General features: G+C 43.4%; 1 protein-coding gene across 5 annotated transcripts in view; it reads right to left on the bottom strand.

The window, feature by feature from the left end:
- Positions 1 to 5,080: 5,080 nt before the first annotated feature.
- TIMM10 (translocase of inner mitochondrial membrane 10) overlaps positions 5,081 to 22,116 on the bottom strand; it is a 159,778-nt gene continuing 142,742 nt past the window's right edge. For all 5 annotated transcript variants that reach the window (XM_073686130.1, XM_073686127.1, XM_073686126.1 and 2 more), the window contains exons 2-3: positions 21,713 to 21,824; positions 5,081 to 5,439 (exon numbers count right to left, since the gene is read on the bottom strand). In XM_073686130.1, the coding sequence (XP_073542231.1) occupies positions 5,238 to 5,439; positions 21,713 to 21,783 (273 nt within the window). In that variant the 5' untranslated portion in view covers positions 21,784 to 21,824 and the 3' untranslated portion in view covers positions 5,081 to 5,237. The remainder of the gene's footprint in view (positions 5,440 to 21,712; positions 21,825 to 22,116) is intronic.

Genomic DNA, 22,116 nt, shown 5'->3' with positions numbered 1-22,116 from the left:
AGCAACCCTGGAGGCCCGTCGCAGTTTTTTAGGTTGGTGTGCCAGGGTTGCCTATTGATTGTGCGAGCTTTGGTATGTGTGAGAGGGACGAGCGACCAATATTTTAAGGAATCCTATGGTCTTGATGAGGTCTAGATGGGAAACTGATATAGGCCACATTTCTTTGGAAGAATAAGATATTTTGGAATTTCCTGGAAAAGTATCTATTCATGGGGCACAGAGAAGATCCCAATCATTTCTTATTCATAGAGCATATAGAACTCCAAAAATCATGCTTAAAATGTACCTCAGACAGGATGATGAATGTCCAAGATGTAATGAGGAATGGGGAAGATATGGTCCATATGTTTTGGCCATACCATGGCCACATTATGGGACAATGTGGGTAGGCTGGTCAGAGAGGTATACAACATTCCACTGCCTCTGAATGCCAAATCTTGTGCTTTTAGGGTATGTGGAAGATATTGGAGCCTCTCCTCCATTACAACTGGTCATAGAAAAAATTCTCTACCACACAAGAAAGTCTATCGCTAAACATTGGCTGTCCAATACTCCACCCACAATACAGGAAGTGATCCAGTGCTTAAATATTACCATTTTAATGGAGAAAAAGGTTTACATTAAGAGGGGTGCCATAGCCAAATTCGGTAAGCAGTCGGGAGATTGGATTAAATGCCCAACTGTGGTATCTGAAGCTCTCCCTAGGGATGTGCTATTCAATTTGTTTTTTCTTAGTTAACTCTCGTACCGCCGGAGAAACAAATTCTTTGCTCTTGAACATTGAAAAATTGTTTGTCTGTATGTACCGTACTTATACTGGTCTGCATTCCAAGGGTGGGTGGTTGTTGAAGTGGAAATAAGCAGGTTGGGGTAAGGGGATGTCATCATTTATATCCAAGATCTGTAGTGAATGCTTTTTTCATATGAAGTATGCTATTATGCATTTTCTTTTATATTGTTTGAAAATATGAATATACTCATCAGATCTGGATTTTTATATATTGCTATGTTTATATCTCAAAGTTTTATTTAAAAAAAAACCAAAAACAAATATATCCGCTAAATACATATAAAATACCCATAATAAATTTACATGAAAGATTTCATCCAGTCCATGGAAATATATATGTACAGTGGGTGAAATAAGTATTGAACGCTTCACCAATTTTCTAAGTAAATATATTTCTAAAGTTGCTATTGACAGGAAATTCTCACCAGCCATCAGTAACAACTAGTGTTGAGAGAGTATGTTCTGTTCCGAGTATGCTCGGCCGAGCTCCGAGTATTTACAGCTGCTCGGTGTTATGTTTGAATCGCTCCCGTGTGCATGATTTGCAACTGTTTGACAGCTTTATTACATGTGAGGAATGTGTAAGAAATAGACATTCCTCACATGTATTAAAACTGTCAAACAGTCGCAAATCATGCACACGGGAGCGATTCAACCATATCACCGAGCAGCTGTAAATACTCGGAGCTCGGCTCGAGCATACTTGGCGAAAGGGTTAACAGAACATACTCACTCAACACTAGTAACAACCCATCAAATCCACGCAGTCAAAAAAATCAAACCATAGCGGTCTATAAATAAGTTGTGTGTAATAATGAGAACTGTCAAAACGAAAAAGTATTGAACACACTTACTGAAATGTAATACTTCGTACAAAAAGCCTTTGTTTTGATGACAGCTTCAATAAGTCTCCTGCATGGAGAAACTAGTTGCATGCATTGCTCAGGTGTGGTTTTGGCCCATACTTCCACACACTCTTCAAATCCTGTAGTTTATATTAATTCCTGCAGTCCTTTTACACATTTCATTGGTGCTGTGATATTGCAATAGATTGGTATTTTTCAACACTTTGAGAGGTGGCATTTATATACAGTTGAAACCAGAAGTTTACATAGAATATATAAAAAGACACATATGAATGTTTTTCTCAATATCTGACATGAAATCAGAATAAACCTTTTCTGTTTTAGGTCAATTAGGATTACCATCATTGTTAATATTTTCCAAATGACAGAATAATGAGAGAGAGAATGTTTTAAGTCATTTTTATTACTTACTGCAAAGTCAAAAGTTTACATACACTAAGATTACTATGCCTTTAAACAATTCTGGACTGCCCATATGATGAGGTCATGTGTTTGGAAGCTTCTGATAGGCTTTTTGGCAACATCTGAGTTAGAGACACACCTGTGGATGTATTTTAATGCACACCTGAAACACACTGCTTCTTTGTGTAGCATCATGGGAAAGTCTACAGAAATCGGCCAAGATATCAGAAAGAGTTGTGGACTTGCACAAGTCTGGCTCATCCTTGGGTACAATTTCAAGATACCTGAAGGTGCCTTGTTCATCTGTACAAACAATTATACGCAAGTACAAAAAAAGATGGGAATGTCCAGCCATCATACCGCTCAGGAAGGAGACGGGTTCTGTGTCCCAGAGATGAAAGTGCTTTGGTCTGACATGTGCATGTCAACTCAAGGACAAAAGCAAAAGACCTTGTGAAGATGATGACACAATCTTGTCAGATTCTGCCAATATCCACAGTGAAACGAGTACTGTATCAACATGAGCTGAAAGGCCACTCTGCCAAGAAGAGGCCATTACTCCAAAAGAAACTTAAAAAAGCCAGATTAATGTTTGCAAATACACACAGAAACAAAGACCTTAATTTTTGGAGATGTCCTGTGGTCTGATGAAACTAAAATTTAACTTTTTGGTCATAATGATCATCGTTACGTTTGGAGGAAAAAGGGTGAAGCTTGGAAGCCTAAGAACACCATCCCAACTGTGAAATACGGGGGTGGCAGCATCATGTTATGGGGTTGTTTTGCTGAAGGAAGGACTGGTGCACTTCACAAAATAGATGGCATCATGAAAAAGAAGATTATGTAGCAATACTGAAGCAACATCTCAAGACATCAGCCAGGAAGTTAAAGCTAGGGCGGAAATAGGTCTTCCAAATGGACAATCACCTGAAGCATACTGCCAAAATGGTAAAGTGGCTTAAGGATAACAAAGTAAATGTTTTGGAGTGGCCATCACTAAGCCCTGATCTCAATCCTATTGAAAATTTATGGGCAAAGCTGAAAAGGCAGGCGCGGGCAAGGAGACCTACAAACCTGGATCAGTTACACCAGTTTTGTCAGGAGGAATGGGCCCAAATTCCGACCAACTATTGTGAGAAGCTTGTGGAAGGATATCCCAAAAGTTTGACCGAAGTTATTCAGTTTAAGGGCAATGGCACCAAATACTAATAAAATGTATGTGAACTTTTGACTTTGCAGTAAGTAATAAAAATGCCTTAAAAGGGAATCTGTCACCCCCTAGGAGATATCAGACCTCTACTATGGCCATACAGGGTATAGAAAAGTAAATCTATACATACCTGTATGGCCCATAGTAGAGGTTTGATTGCAGAGAAAAATAATCAATTCTATTTTGTACAGGTTTGGCGTCCCAGGGACTCCAAGCAAACCCCGTCTATGTGCTTATTATTCCCCCAAATCCCCGCCTGTATTCTTAATTATCATATTCTCTCCCCTCCCCTGCACGTCACAGGGCCCTCTGACGTGCACTGTGCTCCCTGACTTCCCAGGCATGCACAAAGCCCCGTTCTATTGCGCAGACGCCGGGAAGTGACAGTGACTCTCCGGAACCTGCGTAATAGAACCCTGCGGCGCAGTGCACGGAGATATGGGGCTGGGATGAAGAAAAGCGGGCTCTATGTGAGCGGGGCTTTGTGCATGCCCGGGAAGTCAGGGACCACAGTGCACGTCAGAGGGCCCTGTGACGTGCAGGGGAGGGGAGGGGAGGGAATATGATAATTAAGAATACAGGCGGGTATTTGGGGGAATAATAAGCACATAGACGGGGTTTGCTTGGAGTCCCCGGGACGCCAAGCCTGTACAAAATAGAATTGATTAAAGCGTTTTTCTCTGCAATCAAACCTCTACTATGGGCCATACAGGTATGTATAGATTTACTTTTCTATACCCTGTAAGGCCATAGTAGAGGTCTGATATCTCCAAAGTGGTGACAGATTCCCTTTAAAACATTCTCTCTCTCAATATTCTTGCATTTGGCAAATATTAAAAATGATGGCAATCCTAACTGACCTAAAACAGGAAAGGTTTATTCTGATTTCATGTCAGATGTTGAGAAACACATACATATGTGTCTTTTTGTATAGTGTATGTAAACTTCTGGTTTCAACTGTATATCTTTATGGTTTGTTTGTTGCCTGCTATAGACACAGATACCAGTGACTTTTCTGCTTTGCCAATGGTGACATATGTCTTGTTTAAAGAGAATTGGACACTAGGTTTTCACCACCTAATTTGAGAGCAGCAAAACGTAGAGATGGAGACCCAGATTCCATCAAAGTGTCATTTACTGGGCTGCTTGCTGTAGTTTTGATTCAATGTTTTATAAGCAATGTTTTATAAGCAGGAGATAACTAGATAAACCTACTGCTATGTAGTACTCATGAGGTCTGTACAACCCTGCCCCTACCAGATTGGCAGCTGTATGTACACTGTGTATAGGCAGAAATTTGCCAGACAGCTGCCAATCAGTGGTGGAGGCAGAGTTCTATAGAGCTCAGCATTCAGAGAACTGATAAAATCACTCTATTATTTGCTGAGGATCTATCAAAACGACAGAAAGCAGCCCAGTAAGTGTTACACCATTGGAATCAGGGTCTCTGACCCCACATTATGCTGCTCTTAGATGGGGTAGCAAAAATCTGGTGACAGTTTCGCTATAAGCATGTAAACACCTGGAGGTCCTTTCAGTTTGCTGCCTTACAGCCAAGTTCACATCTGCAATTTGTGAATGTGACACAGTGTGCAGTCCGTTGGTAGAAATGAAACAAGCACACTGGAAAATGGACTAAACTAGTGCAATCTGCAAGTTTATTACACAAAAATTAGTAATATGAATCAGTCTATTTACTTAAAGTGGACCATGGGATGTCTGTTAGGTACACCAGCAACACAGACCGAAATGGTGCTTTTCTGAATTTGCCCCTAAGGGTGACTTTCTGAGAACCACTTAGATAGTCAAGACTTTTTTTTCACAAGAAACTTTTATTGTTTTCAATTTATCTGCATGAAAGCATCAAAATGTATGAAAAATTAAATACAATGGATTATGTGTACAATTAAAAAAAAAAAAATACATAAAGCTCTATGTGCACTGCAGCATTGTGAACTATGTCCAGTTACTATGCAGGTCCCACACCCTGCTGCATCTTCCGCATCAATTCCTCATCCTGCATAGAAAGTTCAGTGAGTTTCTTGCCCATTCGTTCATGAATATCAAGATATTTTGAGACACAGCGGTCGAGGCACACACTCTCCCCCTTGGAGAGCTCTGGTTCCTTGTAATGAGGGGGAACACACTTTTTGTGACAAGCACCAGTCATTCTGGAAGAAAATGAAAAAAACAAAATGACAAAATATAGTTACTGTGACCTTTTTACTAAACAAACAGTGTTTCGGCAAAGCGAAAATAACATGACAATGGTGCATATACAGTAGTGTTCAAAATAATAGCATTGTGTTCAGGGGGCGTGGCTTGCTCATGGCGGGATAGAACGCGTGTGAGCGGAGCTCCCGAAAGACCCACAGCCAAATCGTACTTTTGACAGCCACTGAAGCCCTGAAACCATCCCAGCAAATCAGCGGGTAAGAGGAAGACCCCATCCGCATCCAGCCAAAGCTCGGCTCCAGCGGATTCTGTCATTTCCTGGTACCTGCGTCACAAGGCTGCTCCTTCACTGCCAGATCCACAGGAGAAGATGGTGCCGAAGGTCTCCGCGGCGGCCTCCGACTCTGGACCCCACACACAGGTACCATCAGCCTCCCGTGGAATCCGCACAATCCCCTACCCTGCAGAACCTCGCACATATCCTTGAAGGGGAATGGGACTGGAGAGAGCACGTAAAAGCCATACCTACAAAGCAGGACCTGGAGGCGACACAGGCATGAACCTTGGATTCTGTGAGACAGGACATCACTCAGGTGGGCAATAGAGTGAATGATTTAGAAGAGGATTCCATGTCTTTACACCAGAGAATGGATTAGCACCACATTATTATTGATGCACATACCGCTCAGATATCAGAAATAAATCGCCCATATGGAAGATATTGAAAACCGCCATGGGCGGAATAATTTACGCATTAGAGGCCTTTCTGAGGAAGTCTCCTTTCAGGACTTGGAGAAAACGGTAAACTCTCTTTTGTAACCTTCTCGGGAAGGCCCCAGGGCACTCCATTGAAATGGACAGAATTCACAGAACCCTGGGCCCAAAACCACCTCTAACATCCAAGCCAAGGGATGTAATTTGCAGAGTTCATTTTTTTTTTTGAAAAAGAGTCCATCTTAGAATCTGCAAGGGCTAAGCGAACAGTACATTTTATGGGTTGTGACTTACTTATACTTCCAGATTTGGCATGATGCACCCTCCAACTTTGCAGAGCTTTGCGCCCTCTCACACAGACCCTGAGAGTTATGGGGATTATCTACCATTGGGGCTTCCCATTTCAATTACTGGCGAAAAAAGATGGACGCTCTGCGGTTTTCAAAAACTCCTCGAGACCTCCCTACATTTCTAGCAACTTTTGGTTTACTACAAGTCTCCCTTCAGGATCTGCCGTCACTTCGTGTACTCCAACCGTTGATCCACAAAGATCTCCTCGCTGTGGAGGCCATTTGCGTCGGCCATTCGGAGAACGCGAGAAGGTGATGAGTGGACATTTGGTCATTTCGCCCTTGCAATCTTGTAGTGACATCCTGGATGTACTAATCACTCCTCATCTGCCCATTTATGGGATCATATAACTGTTATCCTAAACCACACGATTTAGTTTGTATGACAAACCTGTCTTAAGTCTGCCGAGTTTACAGATGTCAATCTTAATCTTTGAATTTTTTATTTTATTCTTTCACCTCTTTCATATCTCTTAATTGTAACACACAGTCAGGTACAACACCTAAATGTCTTTATGTCATGACTTCCTCCTCCCCAATTAGATACTTGGACTTAGTTGTAGAGTCTATTTTGTTCCTATCTGGAACGGTTAGTTTAATATTGTGTGCAGAGGTAATTTCTTTCCATATTACCTTCTGGTTGTCTGAATTTTTGGGGTTTATGTGTAATATGTCAATGTCCTGGTCTTCCCCAATCCCCACGTCTCGTATTATGTGTAGTATGTTCTTGTCTATGTCTCCCCCTCCCCTCATGTTGAGAAAATGTAATGGCTAGCTTGAGTTTTGCCTCATATAATGTGAGAGGATTTAATAGTCCTACAAAACGTAGTCAAATATTATACCATCTCCACAAAAAAAGAATTGCTATCGCTATGCTTCAAGAAACTCACTTTAAAACCTCATCAACTCCTAAATGCACAAACAAATATTATACCATTTGGTCTCATTCCACCAATGCCATCAATAAAACAAAAGGGGACAACCATTGCCTTTCATAAAACATTACAGATCCAAATCGTCGATTCTAAAGTAGACCCGGAAGGTAGATTTCTTTTTCTTAAGGTACTTTGTAATAATAAGAACCTTGTCATAGCTAATGTTTATTTTCCCAATTTATACCAAGGTTCTTTTGGTGTAAGGGTCTTGCGGTATGTGGATGAATTTGCTGGGGGTTCCTGTATCATCCTGGGAGGAGACTTCAATATTCCCATAGATCCCACGGCTGATTCTTCAGTGGGTAAGTCGTCTGTTCCCTCATCGGCGGTCCATAGGATAAGGAAAGATCCTAGTTACTTACCGGTAACGGGATTTTACAGAGCCCATGACAGCACCACCTGAGAGAGGGTATCTGCCCACCAAGGACAGGAACCTACTGAATAAAAAGGCGGTACCTCTCTACTGCATCAGTTTTTGTTTCAGAGCATGAGAGGGCCTCCGAAAAATAGGTTAGTACACAACTACCACCTAAACATTTCTTAATAAAAAACACCCTAAGAAGTGCACACCATAAGTGATAGAGGGGAGGGAATTAATAGGGTGCTGTCATGGGCTCTGTAAAATCCCGTTACCAGTAAGTGACTAGGATCTTTTCCCCTTCTCCCATGACAGCACCACCTGAGAGATTTAGAGAGATCAGACACCAGAGGGAGAGATCACCACTTGCAACACCTTCCTCCCAAAGGACAGATCAGTAGAAGAGGAAAGGTCAAGACGGTAATGCTTGTAAAATGTAGTGGGGGATGACCAAGTTGCCGCCTTACACATGATGTTGATGGGCACATCCACCTTCTCCGCCCAGGAAGCAGCTACAGCCCTGGTGGAGTGGGCCTTCAGGTTCTCTGGAACTGGCAGATTGCTAGAAGAGTACGCTAAGCCCATGGTGTCCCTGACCCACCTAGCTATGGTCCTCCTTGTAACCTTAAGCCCTTTCCTAGCCCCCTGAAATGAGATGAATAAGGCGTCACTTTTTCTCCAGGCCTTCGTCACCTCCAAATACTGGACTAATACCCTCTTAACATCTAAAGTGTGAAGCCTTTGTTCCTCAGAATGTTTAGGGTGAGGATAGAAGGAAGGGAGAGTAATTACTTGTGTCCTATGGAATTTGGAGGTTACTTTTGGAAGATAGGCCGAGTCTGGTTTTAAGATTAAGATTACTCTATCCATACACACCTGAGTGAACGGATGGTTTACTGACAGAGCGTGCAGATGACTAACCCTATGAGCTGACGTTAGAGCTACCAGCATGGCTGTTTTTAAGGTGGGGAGGCTAGGTTAGCGCCTCTACAACCAGATTAAGGACCCAAGGAGGCATCCTTGGAGTAGGAATGGGTCTAGATCTACTGCAAGATTTAATGAATCTGATGATCCACCTATTTGCTGCCAAGTCGCAATTATATAGTGACCCCAGAGCTGATACTTGTACCTTAAGGGTACTGGTGGCTAACCCCATGCTTAAGCCTTTCTGAAGGAATTCCAGGATGGCCCCAATAGGAACCCTCCCTTTGGCGGACTGGCCCGAGGTAGACAGAAATTTAGCCCAGGTTCTGCCATAGATCCTAGTTGTCACCGGCTTCCTACTTGCTAGTAGAGTAGTAACTAGACCTGGAGAAAACCCCTCCTGTGTTAGTAGTGACCTTTCAAAATCCAGGCTGTCAAATGCAGGCCTGATCTCTGGGGATGGAAGACTGGGCCCGGCCTGTGGAGATCTGGGGTGTCCGGAAGGACCTATGGTTCCGCTTGGGACATTCTCTTCATCCAAGTGAACCATGGTCTCTTGGGCCAGAACGGGGCGATCAATATAACCCTCGCCTGTTCTTCTCGGATCTTCCTTAGGATAGTAGGGATCAGCATTAGAGGGGGAAAGGCATAGGCCAGGGTAAAGTCCCAAGGAATTTGCAGCGCATCCACCACAAACAGTTTCTCTTTTGGATACAGGGAGCAAAAGATTTTGGTTTTCCGATTGCGTTTGTTTGCAAACAGATCTATCTGAGGCGGTCCCCATCGGCCGACAATCTGCTGGAATACCGCTGGATTCAATTCCCATTCTCCTTGTTTCAAGATGTGTCGACTTAGAAAATTGGCTCTTACGTTCTCCTCTTCTCTTACATGCAGCTCCGAGAGCGTGAATAGATGACTCTCCGCAAAATGAAGGATCTGATCCGCTACTAACATCAGAGGAAGGGATCTTGTACCCCCCTGACGATTGATATAGGCGACTGTCGTTCGGTTGTCCGACATTATCCGGATGTGTTGACCCTGAAGAAGAGAACTGAACTCTGACTGCCAACAGCTCCCTCATGTTGGAGGAGAGACCCGTCTCGCTGTCTGACCAGAGGCCCTGTATTGAATGATCGCTCAGGTGAGCTCCCCAGCCTTCTGCGCTTGCGGCAGTCGTAATCGTATCTGACATCTGGAAAGACCAAGGGACCCCCAGAGATTTACCGGATTCAACCACCAATCCAGCTAGTTGACTACTAAACTTGAAAGGGATATTCTTCCATCCAGGCGACCTCTGAGCCGTTTGTCTGCTGTCAGGATCTCCTGCTGTAGACGTCTGGAATGGAACTGGGCCCACTGAACTGCTGGGATACAAGATGTCATCGTACCCAAGAGACATTGCATTTCTCAAGGTCATGGATCGATTGCTGATTACGCGTGATATGAGGCAACTGATCTTCAATTTCTTGTCCTCTGGCAGAAGACAAGTCTGGTTTTCAGAGTCCAAAATGAGACCCAGGAATGATTGAACTTTTTTGGTTCTAGTCTCGATTTTTCTAAATTTAAAATCCAACCCAGGCCATTTAGACTGGCCATGACTTCCGTCAGAGCCAGTGTGCAGAGTTGTTTTGATCTGCCCACCAATAAAAAATCGTCCAGGTAAGGGATGACTAGGATATCCTTCTCCCTTAGATGCGCTGTGACTTCCAGGATAATCTTTGTGAAAATCCTTGGAGCCATGGAGAAGCCAAAGGGAAGAGTTGCAAACTGAAAATGCTTTATGTGCTTGCCGAACTGTACAGCTACCCTCAGAAACTGTTGGTGTGCAGGAAAGATTGGGACGTGGTAGTAAGAGTCCTTCAAATCGAGGACGCACATATAACACTCTGGAAACAACATCTTTATGGCCGATTTTATTGGCCCCATCTTGAATGGCCTGTAAATTAAATGATCGTTCAGCTTCTTCAAGTTGACAATGGTTCTGAAGGAGCCATCCGGCTTCTTTATTAGGAAGAGAGTTGAGTAAAACTGCTTCTACTAGAACCCCCTTCACAACCAGAGCGAGTACTTCCAGCCGCAGGGCCATCTGTTCCCTTAGGCCTCTGGGAGATGAAATCCTGACGGTGTCTCTGGGAATGGTTTTGAACTCCAACTTCAGCCCCCTCCCGATTATCCCTAAAATCCAGGCGCTGGACGAGATTTTTTCCCAGGCGGGAAGGAACTGGGACAACCTTCCTCCTACCTGGGGAGGTCCGTCACTTAGGGGCTTTCTTATTCTCGGAGGATGGACCCCCAAACATGAAGCCTCTGTTACTCGGCTTCCTGTCTCTCCAACTACTTTGGTCTCTGGAAAACTTGCTCCGATTATATTTTCTCTTCCGAAAGGAGCTCTTATATCGGGGAACAGATACAGTAGGAAACCCATGTTTCTTGTCTGCGGCCTTATCCAGGATGTCATCTAAGGCCTTCCCAAAAAGAAAGTCCCCTTCACATGGGATTGAGCAGAGTTTAGATTTTGACTGCACATCCCCTGGCCAGCTCTTGAGCCATAATGCCCTACGGGCTGCATTAGAAAGATTTGCTGACCTGGCAGCCAGCCTAACTGAATCTGCCGATGCATCTGCAAGGAATGCAGCCGCCCCCTGAAAAAGAGGAAGACCTGACAGAATTTTCTCTCTAGAGACATTCCCTTTGATCTGGTCCTCTAACTGCTGTAGCCAGATCATCATAGACCTGGCGGTGCAGGTGGCCGCCACTGCCGGTTTCAGAGCCCCTGCCAAGGGCTCCCAGGCCTGTTTTAGAAAAGACTCCGCCTTTTTATCGAGCGGATCTTTGAGGGTCCCCAAATCCTCAAAGGGCAGTGTGGATCTTTTCGAGAACTTCGAGATGGCCACATCAATTTTTTTTTTTTGTCCCATCCTCCTTTTCAAAAGGGTACCTCCGCTTAGAAGAAGGAGGCAGCTGGCCTTTCCTCTCTGTTTTTTTCCACTCCTTATCTATAAGAGTTTTGATCTTCTCGTTAACTGGGAATGCGTGTCTCCTCTTCTGATCTAAGCCCCCGACCATGACGTCCTGAACTGTCCTGGGAGCTTTGGCATCGGCAATACCCATAGTCACTTTAATAGCCTTGACTAATCTTTCAGTATTGTTCACCGAAAAACATGGCCTACCCCCTCCATCATCATCCGAAGACTCTGATGAAGATGATGACGAGAGGTCAGAGGGGGAAGGATATTCCCTCGCGAAACGGGACTCTACTGATTCCTCCGAGTCCGAGGAAACCTGTTTCTGCTTCTTCCTCTTACGAGACGTCAAGTTCTTTAAGGAATCCCTGACCTCCGTCTGGATTAAGGTTTTTAAATCCATAGAAAAGCTAGGGGACTCCTCTGCTATAGTTTTCTGGATATAATCAGAGCAAAGGTTCTTAGCGTAGGAGCTGGGAAGGCTAACTTTACATAATGCACACTCTTTATTCTTAGAACTACTCTTTTTAGGATCCTAACAACCAGAAAGGAATGAAAAGAGAAAAAAAAATAGAGAAGAGCACATTACTACGGTGAACTTCCACGAAGATCACTCACCACACTGCCGTTCAGACTTGGGTACCAGAGGCGGTGGTTGCCGTTCACATGAATGCTCCCATCTGGGGGAGGTAGACTCACGAGATTTCTTCTGACCGGTTCTGCCGGCACTCGTACGAACCCCACTGCTGTGGCTCTGATGATGGGAAGACTCCGGTTGTCTCACATTTTGCTTAAGCTGTTTACGCTGTTTAGGCGCCTGTGGCTGCTGCTGTTCCTCCTGCTGCGGCGGTGACAGCTACTGCGCAGGTGACTGCGGCTCCTCACTCATGGAGACGGGAATGCAGACACCGCCATCTTGACTGCTTCCCATCTTTTTAAAGCATAAGGGGGCTCCACCTCCTTTAGGCCCCTCCCCTTCCGGGAGCAGCGTGCTCTCTATTTCTCTTTTAATTTCTTTTTTTTTTCTTATTCCTTCTTTATTTTATTTTTTCTCTTCCGTCTTTGCCAGCTGGCGCACTACGCCGCGTGCGCAGACCCAGCGGCTCCCGGCGCGTTTGCAACGGGGACGTGCCCTGGAAATTGCACCCCATGCAGGCACAGACCCAGGCTTCCAGAGTACTCGTGCCAGGGCGCGACACGACCCCGCCCGGACTTCCAGCGCGCTACGTCACTGGGCGTGACCTTGCACGTGCGCAGCCTGGAAGACCTGCCTGCCGACGCGCCCAGCCACGGAGCACCGTGCGTGCGCAGTCCTGGCAAAAGGACCCGGCGCACGCTGGAGAGGACCCCGGAAGGAGCCCCCCCCCGCACGCAGACCCAGGCACCAGCAAGATGGGGCTGGGAACAGAGGTCCCATCTGCTGCGCCTTCACGGCCTCCAGGCCGCATCGATCCCGGGATCCACGCTCCAGATCCCACGAACAGGTATGCGAGGTACCACCTAGAGAGGCTCTCATCAAGGACAGGAACCAAAACTGATGCAGAAGAGAGGTACCGCCTTTTTATTCAGTAGGTTCCTGTCCTTGGTGGGCGGATACCCTCTCTCAGGTGGTGCTGTCATGGGAGAAGGGGAAGAAGAAAGTTGGAACAGCTTCATCTGACCAGTGGCGGGTGCGTCATCCAAGCTAGAGAGATTTTAGTCATCATTCATCCATACATAATACATACAGTCGCTAGACTACCTGTTTGTCTCGCAAAGTCTTCTAGATAATTGAACCCATAGAACACGTGGGTGAAGTATGTGGTCTGATCACACGCCAGTAATGGGTTCATTGAATATTCTACCTCAAAAGCCTGGGAATTTTTTGTGGAGAGTTAATGATCACCTCCTGAGAAATCAGTCTTGTATCAGTGAAATTGAAGAAGCGACAACCACGTTTGTTGAAGTACATAAAAATGATAACACTAGCGCCACTGTAAAATGGGAAACTTTGAAATGCATATTAAGGCTGTGTGCCCACAATGCTTTTTTTAAGCGTTTCCGCAGCAGCAAAAACGCTGTAGAAACACTTAAACGCATGGTAGAAGGCCTGCCTTGTTCCCCAATGATAATCTGCATGTGCTGTGCACATGCTGCGGAAATTTCCGCTGCGGGTTATCACTGCGGAAAAAAACGCACCACTACCAATTATTTTGCGGAAGCGCTGCGTTTTCGCCGCCATTGACTTGCATTGGAACGCTTGGATTCCGCATCACTGCATCTGTACATGCGGAATCCAAAAGTTTCAATGTGCGGATGGTACCCGGGTCTGGAGGAGAGGAGACTCTCCTCCTGACCCGGGTACCATAGAACCTGTAAAAAAAAAAAGAATAAAATAAAAAATAAATATTATACTTACCTTCTGATGGCCCCCGGTCTCCTTGTCTTCACTTGCCGGCAGATCGCGGTGGACTCAAGTGTAGTGCACCACGAGCTGCCGGCAAGCCAGGACGGAGCAAAGCAAGACACCGGGGGCCATCAGAAGGTAAGTATAGATTTTTTTTTTTGACATTCTCTCGGTCACACTATATAAATCCATGCCTTTTGCATGGATTTATATAGTGTGACCAAGTTGACAAGCACTTTCCAAGTGATGCTAAAATCGCTTGGAAAGCGCTTGTCAACCTGCATGTGGAAATGCAAGTGAAGAACGCTTCACATCCGCATGTCCCTGGCAGGAAAAACGCATGTACAATCCGCATGTACAATCCGCATGCATTTTTTCTGCCAGGGAGATGCAGAAACGCTCAGGAAAAAATCATGAGCATTTCTGCATCGTGGGCACATAGCCTAAGAGGCATTTTTATAGCCCATGGATCTAGGATCAAAAAAGAAAATTCTGTAGTTCAAGTCACTCATGTCCTCCTTGACCTCTTTAGAGAAGTCAAACAAAAGTACCCCGTCAGACATTACTAAAGCTGAAATCTCAAACACACAAAAACAAATTCTCCAGATACTAGACTGTAAATCTTTATGTATTTGAGGCAAAATTAACAAAGGTTTCTTAGAATATGGGAATAAATGTGGCAAATGGCTGTCTCGGGCACTACATCCTAGAAAATTTTCCTCAAATATCATGTCTATTAATTCCCCATCTAAGGGTCTAGTTCATGCAACACCAGATATTATGGAAGAGTTCAGACTTTATTATTCTTCCCTTTATAATATAAACAAAGACATCAGATAATAAACACAAGATGATCGCAGAATATTTGGACCTACATGCACCCCCTTCATTGGATAATTCACAATCCCAAGAACTAGAATCAGAGTTTAAAAAGAAGGAGATTTTGGAGGTGATTAATAACCTAAAAATAGGCAAAAGCCCTCGACCCTAGGTTTTACAAAAGCTTCAAAAGTACCCAAATATTGCTACAGTCATTTAACTCCATTGCCCAGGGTAAGACATTTCCCTCCCAGTCCCTATAAGCTCACATAACAGTGATACCTATAACTGGTTAAGATCATTCCCACTGCAACAATTTCCGCCTTATTTCTCTAATCAATATAGACCTAAAAGATATATTCCAAGATGTTCGCTTTGAGACTCCAACCACTGATTCCAAATATTATTCATGAAGACCAGGTGGGATTTGTGTTGGGAAGGGAAGCGATAGATAACACAATTAAAACAATCTCAATCATTAATGGGGCAAAATCTCGAAATGTTGGGTTTTGTTTGTCAAATGCTTTTTCAGCATCTATAGACAGCAGAGTAGGATGGGATTTTTTTTTTTAAAGGCAACCTTACAGAAGATGGGGTTGGGAGAAAAAATGATGCTACGCATCATGGCTCTATATACTTCTCCTACAGCTCAGATCAGGGTTAATGGAGGGGTTTCTAAACTGTTTTTAATATTTAACGGCACTCGGCAGGGATGCCCGCTCTCTCCTCTTTTATATACAATAGTAATGGAATCACTGGCAAATGCCATCAGAGCAAACCCTTCCATATCTGGGATTCAGATAGGCGAGGAAACATAAGATGTCAATCTTTGCTGATGACTTATTGCTATATGTTACCTCCCCGAGAATATCTATCCCTGTTATTCTCTCAGAGTTTAAACGTTTCTCTTCACTTTCTAATTTTGAAGTAAACGTTTCCAAATCTGAAATCCTCAACTTGAACATCCCGAAGGCCAAGGCCCTACACCTTAGTTCGACCTTTCCTTTCAAGTGGAGTGAAATAGCCATAAAATATTTGGGTATATGTCCTGTCGGACTCCTCTCAGATCTACTCTCTTAATTTCCTTCCTCTTCTGAGAAAAGTTGAGGAGGACTTGAAGAGATGGTCCGGACTATCGGTCTCATGGTTCGGTTGAATTAATGTATTAAAGATGGATATCTTACCAAGAATCTTGTACCCTTTCAGACAATCCCCTATAACCTCCCTAGATCCTTTTTTCAGAAACTTAAAATCTATATCCAATAAATTTATATGGGGAACGTCTAAACCCAGACTTTCACATTTAGTTTTACCTCAATCTAAGGGATGGGGGGAGGGGAAGCATGGGAGTCCCAGACTTTGTAGCCTACCACAAGGCTTCTTTAGTCAGCTGCATCATTATCATCATCATAAATCTGAGTAATAGGGTTTAGTCCTCAGAGGAACAATTAAATTCCTGTGCATTGGTCAGGTTGTTATGTGGTGATCGAACCTTTAAAGGTGGGATATCTTTTGTGTCTCTGTTATATATCTCTTTATTAACTACACTACCGTTCAAAAGTTTGGGGTAATTTAGAAATTTCATTATTTTTGAAAGAAAAGCACATTTTTTTTCAATGAAGCCAACATTAAATGAATCAGAAATACACTCTATACATTGTTAATGTGATAAATGACTATTCTAGCTGCAAACGTCTTGTTTTTATTGCAATATCTACATAGGTGTATAGAGGCCCATTTCCAACAACCACCACTCCAGTGTTTTAATGGTACATTATGTTTGCTAACTGTTTAGAAATTTGGATGTTTAGAAAACCCTTGCACAAGTATGTTAGCCCAGCTGAAAACAGTTTGGCTGATTTGAGAAGCTATAAAATTGACCTTCCTTTGAGCTAGTTGAGAATCTGGAGCATTACATTTGTTTGTTCTATGAAACTCTCAAAATGGCCAGAAAAAGAGAACTTTCATGTGAAACTCGACAGTCTGTTCTTGTTCTTTGAAATGAAGGCTATTCCATGTGAGAGATTGCCAAGAAACTGAAGATTTCCTACAACGGTGTGTAGTACTCCCTTCAGAGGAGAGCACAAACAGGCTCTAACCAGAGTAGAAAGAGAAGTGGGAGGCCCCGCTGCACAACTGAGCAACAAGACAAGTACATTGGAGTCTCTAGTTTGAGAAATCGACGCCTCAGAGCTCCTCAACTGGCAGCTTCATTAAATAGTACACGCAAAAATCCAGGGTCAACGTCTACAGTGAAGAGGCGACTCCGGGATGCTAGCCTTCAGGGCAAAGTGGCAAAGAAAAAGCCATATCTGAGACTGGCTAATAAAAGGAAAAGATTAATATGGGCAGAAGAACACATACATTGGACAGAGGAAGATTAGAAAAAAGTTTTATGGACAGACGAATCAAAGTTTGAGGTGTTTGGATCACACAGAAGAACATTTGTGAGACACAGAACAACTGAAAAGATGCTGGAAAAGTGCCTGACGCCATCTGTCAAGCATGGTGGAAGTAATGTGATGGTCTGGGGTTGCTTTGGTGCTGGTAAAGTGGGAGATTTGTACAAGGTAAATGGGATTTTGAATAAGGAAGGCTATCACTCCATTTTGCAACGCCATGCCATACCCTGTGGACAGCGCTTGATTGGAGCCAATTTCATCCTACAACAGGACAATGACCCAAAGCACACCTCCAAATTATGCATGAACTATTTAGGGAAGAAGCAGGCAGCTGGTATTCTATCTATAATGGAGTGGCCAGTGCAGTCACCAGATCTCAACCCCATTGAGTTGTTGTGGGAGAAGCTTGACCGTATGGTACGCAAAAAGTGCCCATCAAGCCAATCCAACTTATGGGAGGGGCTTCAGGAAGCATGGGGTGAAATTTCTCAAGATTAACTCCGCAAATTAACAGCTAGAATGCCAAAGGTCTGCAATGCTGTAATTGCTGCAAAGGGAGCATTCTTTGACAAAAGCAAAGTTGGAAGGAGAAAATTATTCTTTCTAATAAAAATCATTATTTCTAACCTTGTCAATGTCTGGACTATATTTTCTAATCATTTTACAACTCATTTGATAAATAAAAGTAGGAGTTTTCATGGAAAACACAATTGTCAGGGTGACCCCAAACTTTTCAACAGTAGTGTAGATGAGGCAGGCTGGCTTTTAAATACAAAATTTCGTCAAACCCAGGACCAATAACCCCTCTGATACATTCCCCACACATACATAACTAATTTAGACATCTGAATTTGTTGGATAGGTCAATTCCTCAAATGCGACACGTAGTTTCTATGGATCGGTTGAGGCCTATGGAAAGCCTACTCTCACCTGGGTCCAATATGGGCCAGGCTTGGATGGAGTACCGCCACATTCATGGTCTTTTCAGATCGAACCCTAGTCGGGAGAGTTGGTCGAGACCCCTGACAGAATTAGAAGAAATTTGCACTAAATCAGTGGTCCCCGAACACTGTATCTCTCTGTTATACGGACTTTTGAGGAGGGGAGAGAGTTTGACGTCTTTGCACTCATTTCCACTTGCATGGGAACAAGAGCTTGGGATCTCTTTTTCTTCTTCAGAATGGAGAAAAGTTTTTGCTCTCACTCATAAATTATCTTTGTCTTGCCATGTCCAGGAGACAAATTACAAAATCATTTCCAGACGGTACAGGACCCCGGACAGGATCCATCCCATGTACCCAGCCCTTTCAAATAAGTGCTGGAGGTGTGAGTCTGCCATTACCGATATGACTCCTATCTGGTGGAAATGTCCTCAAATCTTTAAGATCTGGGCTGCAATATTCGATCTTTTTAATAAGTTATTCGGCACCAATATACAAAACACTCCTGAGGTGGCCCAGCTTTCCATCATGCCCATCTCTAGTATTAAAAAAGGGAAATTTAGATTATTTCTAACAACAACCAAGACAAATCATGGAGATTAACAACCATTCCTTCCAAAGTAGAGTGGATAGAAGTCTTGGATAATGTGATAGGCATGGAGGAGTTGGTGATTTCCAACAATTGGCTTAATGGAAGCTCGTACAAATAAATGAGAGCATGGCTCCCATGGACCTCATTCAGAGATTCTGATGAGTTTAAAACCTAGATCTCCTCTCCATTTTGAGAAAGAGATAGGCAGATCGGCTGGGGCCATGGAAGACCTGTTGTCCGAGATATATTGCTATACTAAACCTCCCTCATGTTTTATCCTCTTGTTCTCCAAACATCCCCCCCTTTTTTTCCTTTTGTTTGGTGTCGATGTCTATTAAGATTTGATTTTTCTTGCTATTTCATAAATATTATGTTAATGTTCATTAACTATTCAGTCAAGGATATGATCTGCTGTAAATTTGTAGGAAATACTTGGGATTCGATGTCTAAATGATTATTTGTTATATACTGTGCCAATATCATCAATGCACAGTTTCCTTGTTTACTCCTGTATTAATTGACTTTTAGTTCTTATGTTTAATACAATTTATTGAACCACAAAATAATAGCATGGTGTTCAAAAACATGAGTTACCGTATTTTTCGGACCATAAGACGCACCTTCCCCCCCCCCCATATTTGAGAGGAAAATGGGGGGTGCTTTTTATGGTCTGAATTAACTTACCGGTGGTGGTGGTGAAGTGGGATTGGCGGCAGCAGAAAGGGTATTTGCCTGGAAGCCGGGGCCTTGCCGTGATGAAAAATAGCTACAGGAAAATGGCCGCCGGACCGGCCATTTTCCTGTAGATCTCAGCTGCAGAAAGATGGCCACGTGCGCCGGAAGACGCTCACACCGCTCTGCCATGCTACTCACAGCAAGACACCGGCCCCGGTACCAGGCCCCAGCCACCACTCACCCAGGCCCCAAGCCTCTAGCGCCAGCCACCACTCACCCAGGCCCCAAGCCTCCAGCGCCAGCCACCACTCACCCAGGCCCCAAGCCCCCAGCCACCACTCACCCAGGCACCAAGCCCCCAGCGCCAGCAACCAGGCGCCCAGCACAAGCCACCAGGCCCCCAGCACAAGCCGCCAGGCGCCTAGCCCCAGGCCACCAGAGCCAGGCCCGGCTTCCTGAAGGACCCTGCCTCCTGTGACCCCAGCTCCACCGCCCCTCCAGGTAAGATACCTATTCAGACTATAAGACGGATCGCCATCTTCTCAAAAAAAAAAAAAAGTTCTCCCATTTTCCACCCCAAATTTCGGGGTGCGTCTTATAGTCCGAAAAATACGGTTAAAATTCGGTAAGCACAAAATCTTTATACTAGTTTTTATTTCTATGCATTGGGAACATTGCACACTGTTTTCTAACTCAAAACATGAAGAGAAATGTATATAATTAAGTCTGCATTTGTCTTTACAAACTCACAATATGTACTTTTTTTTAGGATTTAGCATTCCTGTGAATCACTAACCTAATATTTAGTTGCATACCCACAGTTTTTTAGAACTGCTTCACATCTATGTTTCATAGCGTCAACCAACTTCTGGCACCTGTCAACAGTTATTCCACCACAGGACGCTTTGACTACATCCCACAATTTTTTGGCATCTATTGGCTTTGCCTCAGAAACTGCATTTTTGATGTCACCCCACAGGTGTTCTATCTGATTAAGGTCCGGGGATTGGGCTGGCCACTCCATAACCCCAATTTTGTTGGACTGGAACCAAGATTTTGCTAGTTTACTGGTGTGTTTAGGGTTTTTTTGTTTTTTTTTTTACATATTCACAACCACGGATGGAACATGTACATGTTAAACGGAGTTCTGAATGAGGACTAAAATGGGAAAGGTAAAGGCCTGAGTAAATGCTCATGTCAAGGGTTCAAGGTTTTTTTCATGCTAATAGCCTCTTCAGAGAAGAAGAGGACTTGAACTCTAGTGCCACCTAATAGAAGTAGCAATCCTAAAAATCAATATCAACCCTGTAAAAATAGCCTTGTCACATGACTTAGGATAAAAGCCAAACCTGAAATTATTTCCAAACAAGTGTTTCGGGGTATTTGCCCATCATCAGTGCAAAGTAGGAGAACTGATAATACACATACAGCTTTGTGAGCTGTCATTGGGAAAAGTGGTACAATACCCTCTCATGCTTGTTATGCTATACACTACTAATGTATTTGTCAATTTTACAAACGGTATTATTGTTTTAGATTTTGTTACTTTAAAAGGGAGTTGTCCACTTCAACTTAAAAAATGTTTGGAAAGTGTTACAAAAGGGGAGACATTCACGTCACAGATTTATTGCTCAGCCCACCATGATTCCCTGTTGGAGCAATAATGCCCAGTCATAGAAAAATGTGACCAATATGTCTATTGATTGACTGAGCAGCCATTACCTGTGTGTCAAGAGGGAACTGAAAGTACACAGCAGCAGGGCATTCAGAAAGCATTGTACAGTCTCAGGCAGGTTTTGGTTTCCATGTATGTTCACATATGTGAAATAAAACGGACCGATTTTCATCAGTGTTTTGGAACAGAATTTCATCAGTGTGTCAGCGATGGAAAATAATAGATAACTGCAAATTTTCTCCTACCCATTGCAATGTTAAAAATGGGCAGCAGATGGATAAGTCTCTGTAAATTTTTTGCAGACACTTAAGTCTGTAAAACAGAAAAAAATAAAATACACCGACATGTGAACAGACCGTAGATTATAATGAGAACATGAATCTGTGAAAAACATGGATAGAACATGTGAAAAATAGACGTCTATAACAGGACTAAAAAGAGAGGTGGGGAGGATCAGTGAGGCGAGTATGGTTTGTTAAGGTTTAAGGCCATTCTTAGCAATCCACAAAAGCAAAACAAAAACCACCTTCCTCACCGGTTATACATATCTGCCATCATTTCCACTTCGAGTTCTGCTGCCAACTGCTGAGCTCTTAAAGGGTCCATGTTATTTCAATTTTTGCTTTATGTCACATGTATAAGCGCTCCTGTAGAGGGTACATAAAGAAATAGATGCAGCTTATTATAAAATAGAATCATTTCTATGGATTACATAGATTTTATTAGAAAGAATCATTGTCATGCACTTTGGTCTCCATTTACCCGCCAATGTGTAGCATAGGCAGTCATTGTATGAATTCCTGAGCACGACTGTTGGGTGACTTTGTCCTTCATCGTGGTTTATTCTACAGTACAGAAGCAGTGCAGGTCTGATGACGACATTTATCAATGACCTCGAGCTATAGGTTAATAGTAAATATCTATGGTTCTCGGTGATTA

This window comes from Phyllobates terribilis, unplaced genomic scaffold, assembly GCF_046119375.1.
Source record: "Phyllobates terribilis strain yellow unplaced genomic scaffold, ASM4611937v1 Scaffold_5__5_contigs__length_657084704, whole genome shotgun sequence".
NCBI lineage: Eukaryota > Metazoa > Chordata > Amphibia > Anura > Dendrobatidae > Phyllobates > Phyllobates terribilis.
Note: the sequence above shows the minus strand (reverse complement) of the source record. Positions and strands in the feature narration are given on the sequence as shown.